Raw genomic sequence first — 18245 nt, forward strand, 5'->3', positions numbered from 1 at the left:
ATTGTCTTGAACTTTTTTCTACATGACGTGACGCACAATATAGAAATATAGAACTGTTTTCTAAACAGTTGTTGGGACATAAACAGGAGGGCTTTCGCATGGCAGAGCATCAGCACAAGACTGGATGTATCAGGTAACTTTAGGTATAGTTTTAACTTAAGTTACAACTATGCTAATTTAGCAAACTTTAGCTATCAAAAATTACTTGGCATCAAAGACAAGGATTGCCACTATATGTCAACAAACCGACCTATAATTAAGGATATGTGAGACAGGGATACAGGAGTGCACAGAAGCCGTTTCCATGGCTACCATGCATACAGTGCCTGCCGTTTACTCAAGGAACGCTTGTCTACCTATCTATTCACACGAGGAGCGCAGTGAGACCGGTGTGTCGCTCCCCATCTGAAAAGACCTTTACTCTGGATATTACAACCTTGATACTGACTTGCCTAGCTCACCAAAGCTAAGACTGTTAAATTACATAAGCCCATTCTGAACTTTAAATGCCCTTTAAGAGTAGTTCCTCTGCCTGTTTAAAAAGTGGTCACTGTCATACACCATGGCTAGTCACAATAACTTTTGGAATGAACTGCCCTTTCCTCCTGGCTCTCATGCCACAGTGCCTTAGCTTAGGTGCTTTATGCACCGTAGAGAGCCATCACTGTAGAGAGGTCTCTGGGAAAACCCATTCCAGGGTGCCCTGCCCTTCTCAAAGAAAAAAAAACTCTTCCCGGGGCTCCCACCAGCTTCTCCAGGATCGTTTGCATTACCGCACTGGATGCCTCGCGGCACCTATCTCTGCCACTCCAGATTAGGGGATCTGAACCTGGCTCCCTTTCAACCTTCTGTTCACCCATCTCCTAATGACCGACTGACTCAACTGCTGTTCACATGGACCCCTTCTCCACTTCAGCCTTCAAAAGTTCTGTTTGAATATTTGCTACTACCACCAAGATCTTCAACCCCAGCGGCTCCACCCAGGCCCAAGCCCTAGGCTTCCGTGCCCACCACGGTGGCCCTCCTACTCATCGTGGTGTAGCCTGCGAGGCTCCGGTTGCCAGCGACGGCTCGACACTCCAGTGTCATCCATTTTCAGGGCTAGTTGATTCGGCAGGTGAGTTACACACTCCTTAGCAAATTCCGACTTCCATGGCCACCGTCCTGCTGTCTATATCAACCAACACTTTTTCTAGGGTCTGGTGAGCATCAGCATCGGGTGCCTTAGCCCAGCATTAGGTTCATCCCGCAGTGGCTGTTCTGATTACCAAAAGTGGCCCACTAGGCGGCTCGCATTCCACGCCCGGCTCCAGGCCAGGGAGCCGAGGTTCTCACCCATTTAAAGTTTGAGAATAGGTTGAGATCATTTCGGCCCCAATACCTCTAATCATTTGCTTTTCCAGATAAAACTGCGAGACTCTGAGCACCAGCTATCCTCAGGGAAACTTCGGAGGTAGTGTAGTCTATTGCCCCTATACCCAGGTCGGACGACAGATTTGCATGTCAGGACCACTACGGGCCTCCACCAGAGTTTCCTCTTGTTTTGCCCTGCCCAGGCATAGTTCAATATCTTTCAGGTCCAATTGCACGTGCTCATGCTCCACCTCCCCAATAATGTGGGTGAGACGGGCCGGGGCCATTACAGGCCTCACACCGTCCATGGGCTGAACCTTGATCAGAAGGAATCAGGTCAATCAATCTTGGTTTCGCTACCTATTGGTCGACCAGGGAGGAATGCTGATGGGTGTGGACCCAACGTCTGTACACGCCCTCCTGGCAATAGAGGCAAACCCGCAGGCCTGAACACCAGTGCTAGGGTGGCCGGCAGAGGCCCTCCGATAGCAGGTCACAGATCGATCAATTGACCAATCGATCAGTGTGGGTGAATGACAACCAGAGCTTTGGACCGGGAAAACCTCTGACTTGCAGCCCACTACACTCGGGCAACTGGTCCGGAGTGTGACCAGGGCTTTTCTCGGGAGGCCTAGGTTTCCGATAACTGGGTTTTTGAAACCATGCGAAGACTGATCGAGCGCTGGAACGGCAAAGTACTGGACCAGGTCCTGGTACTCTGATCCCAGATGCCCTGGGGGTCTGGGGGACCCTCGGCCCATGCGTTAACCTGGGGGGAGTCTCCTCGTGCTGGCGGGTGCCGGGTGCCTGTGCTTTACCCAGCTGAACCCTTGCATCCCATGCTTTTCCCCAGGGGGAGCCTGCCCGTCCTGCTGTCCAGGATGTTAAGAAATCCTGGTGAATAAGTGTAGATTTTCTGTAGGTGTTAAGGAACCTCTTCAGGTGTTGAGAAACCTGGAAACAGGATGTTAAGAAATCCTGGTGAATAAGTATAGAGCTTTTTTTCACCTCAGGTGCTTTACACACCGTAGAGAGCCATCACTGTGGAGAGGTTACTTGCACTTACGAAGCACAGTGATATGGCTAACCTTTTCGTCATTTTGTCCATTGCGGAAGCTGCTCAACAAATAACATAGGTGTCGAGAAACCTCTTCAGGTGTTAAGAAACCTGGCAACAGGATTTTAAGAAATCCTGGTGAATCAGAGTAGAGCCTGTCTTTAGCTCAGGTGCTTTATGCATAGTAGATCCATCATTGTGGAGAGGTTATATATAAAAGGATTTCACAATATTATATGAAAGCATTTCACCTGTGTATATGAACGCATTTTACTTGTATGTGAGAGCTTTTCACTAGTTTATGTAAAGGGTTTTCACAATACTATATGAGAGCATTTCACCTGTGTGTATGAGCACATTCTACTAGTATGTGTGGGAGCTTTTCAGTTGTGTATGTGAGCGTATAATTTTTCACTTGTTTGTGTGAGAGTGTTTCAGTTGTGTTAGTAAAAGTATTTCACTTGTATGTGTGTGTGGTTTTCAGTATAGTATGTGAGAGGAAAAGTACATGTATATGCATGGTAATTCTGAATAATGTCCCTAAGGGCCCCTCATAGAGGTTACAACCAATTGTAATGAATAAGAGGGTTGTTCTTTCAAATAAAAACATCCTCTCAGTTCACACACTGCTGTTTAGCGACACCTGCAACACTGTATAACGAAGACAAAAAATTTGTAGTTCTTCATTTAAACTGTTCAAGGAACAGTATTGATCACATTGTTTTCTAGTCAGCACAAAGTGAGCCTGAGATCAGAATCATTATTCATGACCAGCCAACGATTTGCTGTCACAGGATGTCTCTTGCCTGCAAAGCTGTGGGCCATGTGAGGGTAGGGAAGCACACAAACATTGCATTAAACTGCTATATAAAGGAGGTGGCCTTAACAGCACTGGCTTGATGTCTAAGTCATTAGTCAGCTGCACATGGTAGCTCCTGGCAAGACCTAGCCTGTCTTCCTGCCTCTGTTTCTTCATGAAATGGACAAGTGAGTTGAACAAAACCTACCTACGCACAACATTTTCTGTCTACGTGTTTTAAAGGCAATAGTGCAGGAATGAAGTACACGTATGAATGCATTTGTAAAGTCACATTTTCCTCGATTGAATCCCAAATTTAGACAGAGGTAGCATATTTCTCATTTGTCATCATTCACTGACCTTTGATAGTGTACACATTTTAATGTCTGAATACATACAAACCAGAACTAGAATGTCACTAGATGAGATAGGTGAGGTTACAATGTTTTTAAACCTTTTTAATCTATAGAAATCAAGACTGTAGGAATGTGGGATATTTCCAAACTCTTACTGTTAGCTTGTTTGCTTTCCTGTCGAGGGTTAGATGAGAAGAGCAATAGCACTCTCTGTCCGTTAGGTAGAGCCAGGAGATGGTTAGTTAATCACCCAAACAATCTTAATTTTGCCTTTAAATCGCTAAATAAGAGCTATGAGAAGGAAATGGCGAAACACAAAATGTCAGAGGGGTTTGAGAAGTTCGTATGGATATTTTGATATACGTTTTGAAAGTTTCTTTTTGCAGTGAGTCCATTGGTGTGAATCCATGCTGACTGCAGCTGTCGTCTTCCATGATTGAGCAAGCCATAAGTCTTTAGAGCCATCTACAAGCCTACAGGCAGTGTGTATTTGATTCTTAAAAGATGCAGAAATGGTATATATTACAGTAATTGGGAAATCATCAGGCTTAGTATAAGTTGAATTACTAATTACAGCCGCATTTTCTTTTAAATGGATACACCAATTTGGGTACTGATGAATACTATTTTATTTTTATGGAAAGTGAAATATTCTAATTTAAGGAAAAGAAATATCTATGTGTTTATGGATTAGCATGAAGTCATATGCAGTATTCAATTAAAAACTGTCACTTAGATGGGGAGACAGTAGTTCTGTCTGTCTTTTATAAAATACTTTTAATTCCAATTGAAAATGAGTAACTGATTGAAAGATTTAAAATATTTAAAGCAACAGATGGTGTTCATTGGTTCTAAAAGATCCATAAAGGAATTGTAAGGTTGTGTTTATGGTTGTGATGTGGACACAGTTACACTGGACTGAGGAAAAAATATACTCTGTACAGACGAGAAGTGAGGAATTCAAATAATGAAAAGCTGAACTGCCTGTTGGTAACAAAATATATGTGTCTGAAAACATTGATTATTTGTACAACCTAATAGTGGGTTCTCCAGGAAAGTGAGGTGTAGGGAAAAAAATCCACCCCTGCACTAACTGACATTTCACCCACAGGGGCAAGAGCACAGTGATTAATGGGGACAATAAGCAAGGACCCTGATAATGGCAAAATAAACGTTTCCCAGCATCAAACAACAGCCAGTAAGAAAATTACCATAGGAGGTGACAATCTTCACGAGCTGTTGCATACCAAACAAGAACCCAAAATCCAAATCAGGAGAAGAATGACCAAGTTCACCGTAATAAAAGTGACACACTGTGGAATGAGGTAGAAAAAAGGTCAGTGTATGCAATTTAAAATAAATGTGTTCCAGAGACAATATCTTATTACTACTGTTCCTACCTTACAGATTAATGGTTTAGAGCTTGTTAAATTGTGCATGTGAATCAGAATGTGAATGTGCTTTTTAACCCACTGGTGTTGGTTCACCTATATATAAACAGCCAGTGGGTCACCATGCATTCCACAGGAGTATCCTGCTGGTGGCGCTGCTTAGAGTAATTTTGATTTAATTTACTTCAGTGCTTTACAGAGGGAAATATTGTACCTTTACAACACTCCACTACATCTGTGAGGGTATTTGATGGCTACTTTACATTAAGGAAGAAAAAAACAAAAACAATAATAATGTTTTGGGTTTTTTTGTGATTTTCTTTTCTTTTTTTTTTTCTGTTGTATCGTAAAACAAATGAAACATGGGTCAATATCTCCTTTTGGTCCACAACAATACATATGTGTCGTGTACATATCTAAATGCAACTCAATACAAAACGAAAAAATATACATTGTACAGTGTACAGTAATATAATTTATACAGACATGGCTATGCAATTTGTGCAATATATTATTGTGTATGATATTAAGCATCTAGAAATATACTTATATACTTCTTTCTTTCTTTTCTCTTTCTAGCGTAAATTATTTAAACCCATGTCTCTAACACCCACAATTTACCATGGCATAAAAGTATTTTGTCAAGCCTATGTATACAAAGCTTTTCTGTGTAAGTGGATTTTATATAATTTCAGAAGTTGCCTAAACTCTTGTGTCAGACTGAACAATATCAATCAATTTTCTCCCACAAATGTCAACTTTTGCAACAGCCCAAAATCTCACAGTGTAAAGAGGTCTTAAGGAAAAACAAGATTTATGAATTAAAAGCTTAACTGATTAAACATAAATCAGATTTTGGTGCAGACTCCATTTGGGGCTAATTATCGATTAAGAAGAACACCACAAATGTTAAGCAGCATCACCTTCCTGGCTTGACATTTCTCTTTATTAGTTTTCCAAAGTGAGCCTTGATGCTGGAGGTGTTGAGAAGTAGCAACGGTGCCGGGACGTTGAACAGAGCAAGACATGGATGATATTACTGTAAGGAGCAAGAGGTATTTGTACAATGCAGCATTGATTATGAAAGGTGGGTGACACTAGTAATAATAAAAATAATAAATAAATTTGAGATTTCCATTTTTATGCTACTTTATACTTCAACTCCACTACATTTTGGAAGCAATTATTATACTTTTTACTCCACTACATTTTTTGACAACATACTAGGTACTTTGCAGATCCAGATTATTTATATATAATATAACAATATAAATCAACTAATGAAATATGATGTGTTATTATGGTTTAAGCTACACAACAGCATATAAAGCAGTTAAAATTAGCCCTACCTTTATCAGCTGCAACATTAAAGTGTACACATTAATGCATTACTAATTATAATCCAGTGATATATATCATTCTGAAAAGGGTGATTCTGCATAATGAGTACTTTTGCTTTTGGTGTGTTTTGATCTCAATACTGTGCTCTTATTTTAGTAAGATTTTGAAAGCAGTACTTTTGCTTGTAACACTGTAGTATTGCTACTATTACTTAAGTAAAAGACCTGAGTACTTCTTCCACCACTGCTGACAAGTAGTGTCGCCACCTCCCCCTTCATTCAGGGAAGGTTGTTCTAGCTTGACCCTTCTCTTGACCCTGATAGATTGGCAGCCTGTCCAGCGTGTGTCTCTTACCCAATGTGTGCTGAGATAGACTCCAGCCATGCGTGACCAGGATAAGTGGTTTAGGTGACTTCTTCACTTGTCTTTCACACCATCTTTGGTCTCTGTCAATCATGTGCGCTTTGAGATCATCAGAAAACCGCCCTGTCCTTTAAACAAAGGTATACTACTGACATTTCCTGCATGACACAGCAGACTTTCACTCATCAGCCATGCCAATGCATATAAAGCACTGAAGTGGGATCCCGCCAGCAGTTACATGTGAAAGGTGATAGTCTGCTTATATTAACTGGGGCAAAGCCATTGAACCAATCTTCTCTACCTTGAAGAAGCCACCCAATACCTGTTTGGACTCCCCAAGATAGACAAGGAAGAAGCCTCAAGGGCCCACGGTCAACAGCATCAACTCATGGAGATGTAACATTGACAAGTACCTATAGCCGCAGTTTTAGCTCCCTTGGTAAGCCTGTGCACAAAACTCAAAGTACTATTTTACACAATTCAACAAAAGAGCCTTGGTTAAAGCGAGAGGTTACCAACTCATCTACTCTTTGGGGCATCCAATGAGCAGCCGCACATGAAGTTATTTTCGGCCAGGGTTAAGTGGTGGTAATGCTGGCAGCTTCTGTAATATAAGGTGGCCTATTTTTGCCTCTTAGTCCTATGATGATCAAGCTCTCTTGGCTCAGCCCAGTATCCTAGGAATTATGTTTCTATTGGATGATTATGCTCCTCATAATTTACACCCAGTACCAACGTTTAGTGCGGTGGATGGGCGAGTAGCAAGTCCGATTTTCATGCAATAGATCAGAGATTGCGACTTGTCACAGACGTGCAATTACGTTTGCCTTTTTATTAACTGTAATCAAGATCCTAAACCTTGACCTCATATTTTAGTTGCCTAACGCTAACCATAACTTAGTTTACATAGTTTATTCTATGCTAAGTTATGAAGTTCACCATAACTTCAATCTTTTGCTACCATACCATAGTTGACTTGCACCGATAGTGTAGGAAGCAAAATGTTGCCACTGGACATAAAATAATTTGGTCATTGAACATAATGCAGGGTTTTGCAGAAATGTCCAATGTTGACATTTTTGTCTGGTGATCCTTCCCAGTAAGCCACAAGCCTCATCAGCTCCATCTCCTCTTAAACCAGTGAAAACCAGGGCTGATGACTTGACTTCACCTCCTGGTGAATACCATGCAGGCCCTTTCTCTCCACCAACTTGGCAGTCAATCTGGACAGATGGTACCATGACAGCGCTGAATATCCTAAACCTGGATGACTCAGGATCTTTACATAGACTTTATTCTCAGAAGCCTAGACATGGTCATGTTACTCAAAATAACAAAAGATCCACCTTCTTTAATGCATTTAAATATCAACTATTTGGGATAGTCAATGCATTTTGAATCATAAGATATTCCCAAAGTATCTTATGATAAAAAGAAGCCGGCATGAATTTGCTACTTTAATTCAGTGGCAGACGCAAAGGAATATGTAAAATTCATGAGCTGGCTAGGTTATTAACACATATTCAGCAATGGGTTTCGCAATTTCTAATTTAAAAATAGTTGAGTGCCTGTGCATAAAGTAAATCTAGAAAGATCCCACTGCATGTTGATTCTGAGAGAATGACACAAGTACAATGCTGGTAACTTCTCAACATTTCTTATCATCCACTGTGCATTTCTCATTTATCCACAGGTAAGATAAAAATATTCATCTGCATTATTTATAAGGACCCAATATTCCAGGTATATCATCCTTGTTCTTCTTCTTCCTTTCAAAAATGCAGGAATAATACTTGTGCTTCAAAGAAGTGTTGATTGTGGCTCTTGTATTGCAGTATACAGCGTTTGCCAACATGACTAACAGATAAATCCCACCACTCCTGATTCTGTTGATTATTTAGAGCAAATGGAGGGCACAAACTAAACTTTAAGAAACCTATTTGTAAAAAGCCAATGGAGAAGCTGTTCTTTAGCCCCTCATTATTTCTATGTGCAAGTCTAGGCAACTTACATACAGGAAAACATCAAATAAAAGCACTGCTTAATAAATAGATACAAATTATTTTCAGTGTCTCATTGTTTATTTCCATAAGCTCACATACAATGCATTTCTCTACAAAGAAAGCATGCAATGAATTTATTCTTTTTAAGGACAAATAACCAAGGTTTTCATTCAAAAGACCTTCACAATACTCCACATTCCACAAAATGACATCTCTACTGAAAAAAATGAAATAATGTCTTGAGTATCAAGAGTTATTTGATATAGAAAATCAATATAAACAAAACAATACAAAGATTAATCTTATGTGCTATAGGTATTCAAAATAATGAACAGGGCAGTAGCAGCTGTTATTTATAAGTCTTCCATGTACTATATCTTATACATATGCTACAACATTTCACAACAACACAGTATATACTGTAGTCATAGTATGCACAACAATTACATTCTTGTCATACCTCAAATAGAAGTACTGTATGCACTGCTGACTAATATAGTTTGAGCTATGTTGCCCCATTAATCAATGTACTGTTAGGGTTTGACCTTTCCTTGAGCTTCATGATGCTTGAATGTGACTTAAACATGAAAGAAATGTTCCATGTCAAAATCATCACTGTCAACTAAATGATATGTTATATTACAGTTGTAATGATGTTCTTCTCTTCACCTCAGGTGAATGCATTCAATCTCCTCTGTCACAGGCATAGAGGCGGTCCTCATATCCATCTCATCCACAGTCTTACTGGAGGCATACGTTGACCTCCAGCGCAGCAGTACAATCTTCTTCAGGTACTTAACTGTGTTGTTCTTGACGCTGACAAAACAGAAGGTATTGATCATGCTGTTGCTCATTGCAATGCACTCAATGATGTAGAAGGCCACCAATGAGTTCTTCTGGCGGGAGATGAGTGTTGGATGGAAATCTCGCAAGATGGTGAAGCCATAGTACGGTGCCCAGCACAGGATGTACGCCGTCAAGATCCCAATCAGGACAATCACTGTCTTGCGGCGACATCGCAACCTCTTCCTAATCTGCTCCGTCTGGAAACCTGGGACATTCTTGAACCAGAGCTCCCGGGAAATTCGGGTGTAACACATTGCCATGATGATCACAGGCCCAACAAACTCCACAGCAAAAACAAACATGAAGTAGGACCGGTAGTAGGCCTGCTGGTCCACAGGCCAGATCTGGGCACAGAAGACTTTGTGAGTGGTTGGGGTGGTGCCGCCGTGAGGATACATGGTCTCAGAGGCAAAGTAGGCAGAGGGAATTGATATCAGAATGGGAACAATCCAGACTCCTGTTATCAGGCAGTAGGCAGTTTGGTACTTCATGCGAGGCCTCAAAGGATAGACTATAGCCATGTACCTGGAAAAACGCAGACATATTGTTGCATTGAGGAGGCAGGGAATAAATCCGTAATACAATACAATCAAACCGCCCTTTTTAGCAGTCTGAGTGCTGTGTGAAGTCAATAGACTTGGCAAATGGCTCTCAGTCATTCATGGAAGATTAAAGTTCAATACACAGTGCTGCATTATTCAGCGAACTGAATATTGGTAGAAGGTCATTTTTATGGAGTCAAAAAGTATAGAGGCTTTTTGCCGCTTAAAGCACAGTCTCTAATCTATTTACAAATGTACAGTTGCTTTGAATTGATTGACAGATCATGTAAATGCTTTCACCAAAAAAAAATGTAAGTTATTCATCTTTGTTAGAATTGTTAAATTGTAAATCTCCCAAAGCAGTCATGGTCTTTAGAATGGTTTATTAAGCTTTGCTACTCCCAGGGGCATTTTCATTCAATGAAATCCTGAAAGCGTTCATTTCTTTCCCCACACCTTTGCTTTTCCTACACTCTCATGTCATCTCAAAATGTGAGAAAGGCCAATTGAAGGTGTGTGTGGGTGTGTGTTTATCTGTGCTGTCACTTAAAGCCTCTAATTAACTCAACATGCTCATTGATTAAAAAATAAATAGTTGCAAAACGTCTCTCTCCGCTACATGACTGGTTCTTTTTCAGACTCTTTACCCCTTGTTTTCTTGTGTTTTCCTTCCTACACAATGAACATACATTATTATGTTAGCACAGAGTCCCCTCTCCTGAAAGCATACTTAAGCATGATGTTAGTATTAACATTTGCTCACTAATGCATCGGGTTCCCATCCCTTCTCTTACCAACATGTATTGTTATTTTCATTTAACCATGATCTTTCTGCAACCTTTACCAAGTACTTTTTAAGTAGTTGTGGAATCCACAGACAAATAGCCTATTTGTCTTTTAGTCAAGAGGACTTTTATGTTTTGAGTTGGCTCAACCTCAGCCTTATTGAACACTGCTGAATACTGGATTCTTTTGTACGTAAAAAGCACAATTTCCTGCTCAAACACGAATGGTTGCATGTTTGAAGTATATGTCATGAAAAGGATTTTCAAGCATTGATAAAAGTATATCATCTTCAGTGTGAATATAACAACATGTCCTGTCTGGAGTATAACCATGACCAGCAGGGAGTAGAACCACTGTGATTAAATTTGTAGTGGTATATATTTTGCAACAGCTTGGTAGTAGTTCATCTAAATTCAAATGTGGTTAATGATTTATTGTAGCTTGATTGAAACCAAGATAACGTGTTTAGAATATTTATTACATACATTTATTACAACATATTACATTTTTTGTTCCAAATAGCAAGAATGGGTACATCCGTTGTCTGCTTTAATCTGAAATCTGTTAATGAAAAAAAAGCATCAGTCTTAATATCTCTCAAAATCTCTCGGATACGGCAAGACATTGAATGACTGGCATGTTTTATAAACAGAGTCGACCAAAGACCTGTTGTCAAATAAATGAAGGATTGAAGAAATAGAAAGAGTCTGTTTTCTGATTTCACATGATTTGCAATAACAGCTCTACAGAAATGTGGCTGCATGTTTTTTGTGAAGGAATATTGAGAGATAAGAACGCTTGATTGATTAAAATCTCTGCAGATAATGCTGGAAGAGTTTAACAAGAAGCAGCGACATATTGAATTCAACGAATGTGCATGCTCACATGGACACACTCACAGACCCACAGAAAAAAGAAATAAGAGACTCACCTGTCAACTGCAATGGCAAGCAAAGCATTTGTGGACACGTAGAGCGACACAGTCCGGAGATAGTTGACAGAGGCGCACAGCACCAAGCCGTGATCCCAGGAAAGCTGTTTCACCACATAGTAGTCCACCAGGAACGGGCAGCACACCACTGCCACGATGAAGTCTGAGATGGCCAGGTTGGCAATGAGCAGGTTGGTGAGGTTGCGGAGCTTTTTGTAGCGTGTCAGCGTGGCAATGAATATGAAATTTCCCAACCCACAGACAAGCATGATGCAGACGAGCACCACACCGATAACAATGGTGGCCACAAAGAAGGCCTGGCCCTGCGTGGTGTCTGGGATCTCATCAGGAGGGATGCCATAGTCCATATAGTTGTCCATGTAATGATCCAACTTGCCTGCTGGGAGACTCTCCTGCATGTCTGTATAAGCTACTACCATGTGGCTGATGTTGGAGTCCCCCATGTCTTGGCACACACTCTTATTTTGGTTTTGAAAGACTTGAATTTGACAACAATTTGATCCAACAAATGAGGTGGAAAATGATGATGCTTTAAGTTGTTTTGTGTGAAGATGAAAATTTGAACCGGCTGAATCTTCTTTGGAAAAGGCAGCACATCTTCACCTGGAACAGAAAGTTCCTATCTGAGCATTACTCATGCAGGGTCAGGATTCATGGCAACAAGATCAAAACAAATTACATGATCTCAGAGCTTCAGGGGTAATCATGCTGGCATGTGTGACATTTCTGTATTTTCTGATGAAAAATGTTTGTGGGTGAGGTCATTATAACTAGCAAAGGCCTTTATGTAATTTATTAGGACCTTGTCACTTCACATCAAGCCAACGTCACAGACTAGGCTCAGCATGATGACTGGGCATTAAGTTTGCTGCAAAAGTGGTCACTTAAATCTCCCTGCATGCATATGAGGTAAGGCAAAACTATAATATAAAACCAATTGCAAGTTAAATTATACATTTAACCAGATTATACCAGATTATAATATTATATATTGATAAAGTAGCACATGGCAATAGACCTAGTAACCAAACACAGTGCACACACTCCTATAATGTAAGACAGAAAGAGATGATGATTTGACCTATGTCAAATAGCTTTGTTTTACAAACATGACGTATGTGATCTCCACCAAAGTTATTGCTTAAGGAGATCAGTAATGGTCAATGTTCAGTGCAATGCCATCTGCAGAACTAGAACAACAATGTGCTTTGAATCAGGGCTCTGAGGTCGTTTATAAAACCAAACCTGGCTCGATTAAGCTGCAGGGGGTCTCAATAAGCTCTTAGATCATCACAGCCTGGTGGGGGATCACAGACCGTGATTTTATGTCAATAGAGTGAAAAAAAGCACACCACAAGGAAAACTTTCAGGTGTGAGAGAGAGAGAGAGACGCCTTCTCTGTCACTAATATAAGAAATCTAATAAGAAAATTTAAGGCACTTACCAGAAAACGTTGCAGAGGGTTCCACGATTTTTCCTCAGCTAAATAATAAAAAGATAAAAAAAATATTGAATTGTCAGTCGTGAAACCGAAGTCCCGTGTTATTGGACAATATCCGAGGAGGTCGCTCCATCAGCCTCCCTGAACATTGACCGCGTCTCTGCCAGTCCGCTGCGCTCTCCTCCGGAGCGCCTCTTTGAAGGGGAAAGAAAAGTTGCGTCTGTTTCTCTCCTGCCTCAACTGAGATGTCCGACGATGACGCGGCGTGGAGGAGCCTCGACGTCTTTCAGGAGGCGTGAGTGAGGCAGGTGCGCGTGCACGTGTGGGTGGTCGCAAGGGCTTGAAACGGTTAAATTAAGTTCACCAGCTTAATGGACGGCCATAAATACAGTGCGCACAAGATGTCATTAACCTTTACCATTTCTCACAAGACTGTGGGTGATGACGGAAGCACAGCTTTTTAAAATAACAGGTCCTTCACATGCAGTCACTTAAAGCCAATGTTCCACGCTTTATAACACATGTGATACATTCTTTGGTTGCACTGCACATATATATTTATATGGAGCAGCCGGCAAAAGTCTCTCTAAATACAGTGATTCACCAATCACAGGACAACTTAATTTTAATTGTACCACATGGTCAAACTGAGTTTGGAAAAACTGCTTTTAGATAGTATGCTGTGCTTAGTGACTTTGACATTATACCTGCAATAACTTTGGCCACTTGGGGGCAACGGAAAGAGCACTGACAGATTGCTGCAGAAATTACATATATTTGTAGGCCAACCCAGAAGTTAGCATTTCCCTGGTTCCCTTACGTTTTAAGAACCTTTAACTTAAAAAAAAAAAAAAAAAAAGTTGAAGCGTAAATACAATCTCCAGGGGTAAAAAGCTCATGTTAGGCTATAAACAAACTACACCACGGTCGCATTACTTCAACTTCACCACCACTAAGCTTCCAACTTGTAAGAGAATACAGATAGATATAGATATATAGATAGATATAGAGTATAAACACAACTAGGCTGTAAAGGCGGACTACTAAGTATAGACTTTCTGTGTTCGGCATGAAGATGTTTAATGTCCCCGACAACCTCTGTAGTTTGAATTAGCCACTTGTTAGCAACCGCCTTTTTTAAGACATGTAAAGCCTTCAAAATTCACGAGCGGGGTATTTATTGACATATTTTATGCCTTAGAAAAAAACATGAAAATCTCTTAAGCTTGTGTTAACCAACTCAACCCAAAAAAACTCTGAATTTGAATTTGAGACAAGGGAACTGGAAGTGTAAAAATGCTAAATAATTTTCCGGGTTTTAGGACTCATTCCTGCGGCACATTGTGTCGCCTTTTAAGCTGATATGGGGAACTTTCAGCAAACAGTTGCCTACTTACACTTCCAGCAGATATGGAGCAACATTAGCATTCATGTGGCCAATTCAACAAAATGTAATTCTTTAAAATATCTCAACTTGTTCTTACCAAAATAATATTCCAGCTTTGTACGTTTAATGTCCCATTATTGTAAGGCAGTGGATAAATAATGGTATTTCACAGTGTAAGAGTCCCTGAGCCTTTTCCTCTCTGATTAAAGAGCCTCAATTTGTATCATGTCAATCATGTAATGCAATGATATTAAAATGTACATATTTTAAAGCTCATCATCATCCAGTCCATCATTATTTTCCAGATCAGGCAGTGAATCACAATCACTTGCAAGCAGTCATGTAAGGGTTTATTCCTTTAACCCTTGTATTATATTTGTTTCTCCCCCCTTATTTTGGTGTTCCCGGTCAAATTTGACCGGTCTGGTTTAACTGCTCTTACATTAACACAAAAAACATAATTCAAACATAATCATAACCAAATTGTATTTAACACCTTTTAATGCTGTAAATAATGTCTCCATCTAATGGATGAACATAATCTAGTATTACCCATTCATTTCCTATTCCGGTCATTTTTGACCGGGAACAACACAGGTGTTACAAAGTTGATTAGACCACTCTAAATTCAATGAAAGTGGTGATCAGCAATTTTATATGTTCAAATGCCTAGTGTGCAGGATATCATGAGGCCTTGAGGCAATCAGAGGAAAAATAAAAAATTTATGATTTTATGAAGTTGTAAATCAGTCAGATTTGACCCAAACACCACAGAAGGGTTAACATGTGAACAGGACTTTTGTGATATCTGGTTACAAGTGCACTCCTCTGATCCGGTTTCAGATAAAAGCATTGATGGCCTTCACTGACACTGATTACATAGTGACTTTGAATGGAAGTAATCAATGTTGGAGATGCTCTGGAATATATTTTCTCATTATAAAGAAGAAACCGTGTCTCATTTTCCTCCCCTTTCATTTGGTTGAGTGGGTTGATGATAAACTGCAGTAAAGCACCAATAAGACTGTGAATTGAATATGATCTTTTTTCCCTCTGTTTGGTTTGGGTCAATGTATAGACAGAGCTGCAGAAAGCTGTCAACACCATATCTTTGTGGTCAGCCATCCTGAACAGCAGATAAACCAGCACATACAGCAGCCCGATTACTTTTTATGATCAATTCCTTATTGTGATGGAAAGCTAGGGCTTTTTTTTTATATCGCCTCTGACAATCATCTGTCAATAGCAGTGAGATGGCTTTTTGTGTCCTTTGCCACTGAGTGCTGATATAGTCAGCGCATATAATAACGGATAACAAGAGACACAAGTGAACCAGCAACTCCTTCTTTCATCTATAAAGGACAGAGGAGGAGAAGCTTTTTTTCTTTTCTAGAACTTGAACATATCCACCAGTTCATAAGAGATGAGAGAACTGCGTTTGCGTGTTCCTATTCGTTTTATAACCCTCTAAATATAAAGGGGCTACATGCTCAGCCATGGTCGTTTCTGTCACGGTAACCCAGGAGGCCTGACCAGCAGAATAAACACTAGGCTCTCATTTCCAACTCTGGACAGCTCTCTAATCTCACCCAGGCCTTGGATTTACTGCCACTCGTAACCATGAATATAGATGGGAAAAGAGAGCAGTGTGATCCTGGCGTTCTCGACTCAACTATGGAGAACATGCACAAGACCTACAATTGATGGCCCCTGCGCGAGGGCGGACAGTTTGTGAGGTAGTTGATTGGTGACAATGTTATGGGGGGGATAAGCAGCAGTGAAACAGAATCCATACAGGGGTTTAAATCTGAACAGAGTCAGTCTGTTGGTAAAATTATTGTTCCGCTATGGACGCAGACTCTGTGAGTGAGCATTTGTCCAAACACTATTCGACCACACAGTCATTACTTACCATTCCAACTTGTTTTTATCTGCATTTCTTTGTCTTGTGTTCATTCAGTCTGTCTCTATATATGAATGTGGTTGTGTGGCAGCAAGTTACTGAATATCCAGCTGGGTTTAATTGTTTATGTAGGACACAGGAGTGTAATAATCTACATGTGGGAGCCATTCTTACATTCTCAATCACAGAAAAAAAAAACACATTGTTCGTGAACTGCTCTTAAATGTCACTGGGTGAAGTAATTTCCCTATAAAATCTCAGTGACATTTGTTTGAATGAAAACAATGCGTTGATGTACGCAATACAACACTACGCAACTTGTCTGTTCTATAGATGAACAATCAGTGTGCTTATTGTTTGAGAGGAGTGCATGTTGTGGAAATGTCACAGGGACACTCTGAAGGCTTTAGGAGTCTTTCCACCACACACATGAGGACGGACTGATTCATAAAGTACATATCTATTGTGTTAGTGACTCACACAGATTGCTGTATACACCTTGAGATTCACACAGGCATGGAGTTGTGTGTCTTTGGAGAGATCGCTCATTAGTTGGGGGGAAAATTTTCAGTCTTGGTGCTGTGGGAAATTGTGAGCAATGAATGCTAAACGATAGAAAAGCATTGTGAATGTAATTGTAAAATGTGTGTTTTCAAGTGGAATATGTGTGGTGTATGCGCGATGTACCACACATACGAGCATTATTCACAGAAACCATAACTTTGGGGGGGGAATGGGTAAGAGGATGATTACTGCATACTGCAGCTTAACTATCACAGTCCGCACTTGAGCCATGGGCTTTGCTGGGGTCAAAATTTGCTGAAATGCTGATGTAAAGCCATTTGACATGTGTTTCATTCAGCCATTTTACAGACAGCTTGCTAGATCTGTCTAGAGGGACTTTTTTTTTGACTGACCTTGTCCCACAGCCTGCAGAGAGAACACAAACATTGCCTCATACTTTGCATTTGAATTTGGGCTCATCTCTTTGATTGTTTCCATTAAAACAAACAACCTAATCCGTAGAAATAAAGACTGGACACTTGAATTTAGTGTTATTTTTAATTTTATTTCTGCTACAGATAGAACTAATACTATGACAAACAACCATTAAACGTCCGCTGTATTGTATCATCATGTATGACAGTTTCTCTATGCATACATTTCTGCAATGTGGGGTGTTTTGTGTTATGCTCTTGAGATCAAGCGAAATACAATTAGTACCCACTTGTAAACAAACCAAAAAAAAGTTTTTTTTTCCCAGCCCGGCATACACAACACTTTGTGTCAACACTTTGTCACTTCTGGCAGGAATAGTTATCCATAGTCCACACAAAATTGCACTGCAGGAAAATTCCCCTCTGTCCTGTGGTGGGCTACCATCCAATCTGCCATCAAACAGGGATCTAGAAAGCAGCTGACTAAGAACCAAAATAATGGTGTGTGACAACCCAGTGGTTTCGCGGGCCAGCCAATTGTTTGTTTTTGTGGTTTTGCTTTGTCATCAACAGCATGTCTTTTCTAATCTCTGCCACAAAGGCAACAATAAACTCTGGAAGGCCCCAGGCTCGCAGCATGCGTGGCCGCGGCCAGGGGGAGGTTTTGGGGGCTATTTCGCCACCAGCCAGTGCTGTGTAGCGTTTAGTCTAGCATGAGACAGCCAAGGGTGAGCACCCGAGTTTTCACACAATAAAGGTGCGGAAGGGGACAGAGCACTCCGGGGAT

The 18245-nt window shown here is 40.5% G+C and overlaps 1 protein-coding gene across 1 annotated transcript; it reads right to left on the bottom strand.

Moving 5' to 3' along the window:
- Window positions 1–9328: 9328 nt before the first annotated feature.
- On the bottom strand, window positions 9329–12232 carry prokr1b (prokineticin receptor 1b). Its single transcript, XM_070916596.1, has 2 exons — window positions 11769–12232; window positions 9329–10034 (listed from the first exon to the last, which is right to left on the bottom strand). The coding sequence occupies exons 1-2, from the start codon at window positions 12230–12232 to the stop codon at window positions 9329–9331; spliced, it is 1170 nt and encodes a 389-aa protein (XP_070772697.1).
- Window positions 12233–18245: the final 6013 nt, after the last annotated feature.

This window comes from Enoplosus armatus, chromosome 12 (assembly GCF_043641665.1).
Source record: "Enoplosus armatus isolate fEnoArm2 chromosome 12, fEnoArm2.hap1, whole genome shotgun sequence".
In the NCBI taxonomy this organism is placed as follows: domain Eukaryota; kingdom Metazoa; phylum Chordata; class Actinopteri; order Centrarchiformes; family Enoplosidae; genus Enoplosus; species Enoplosus armatus.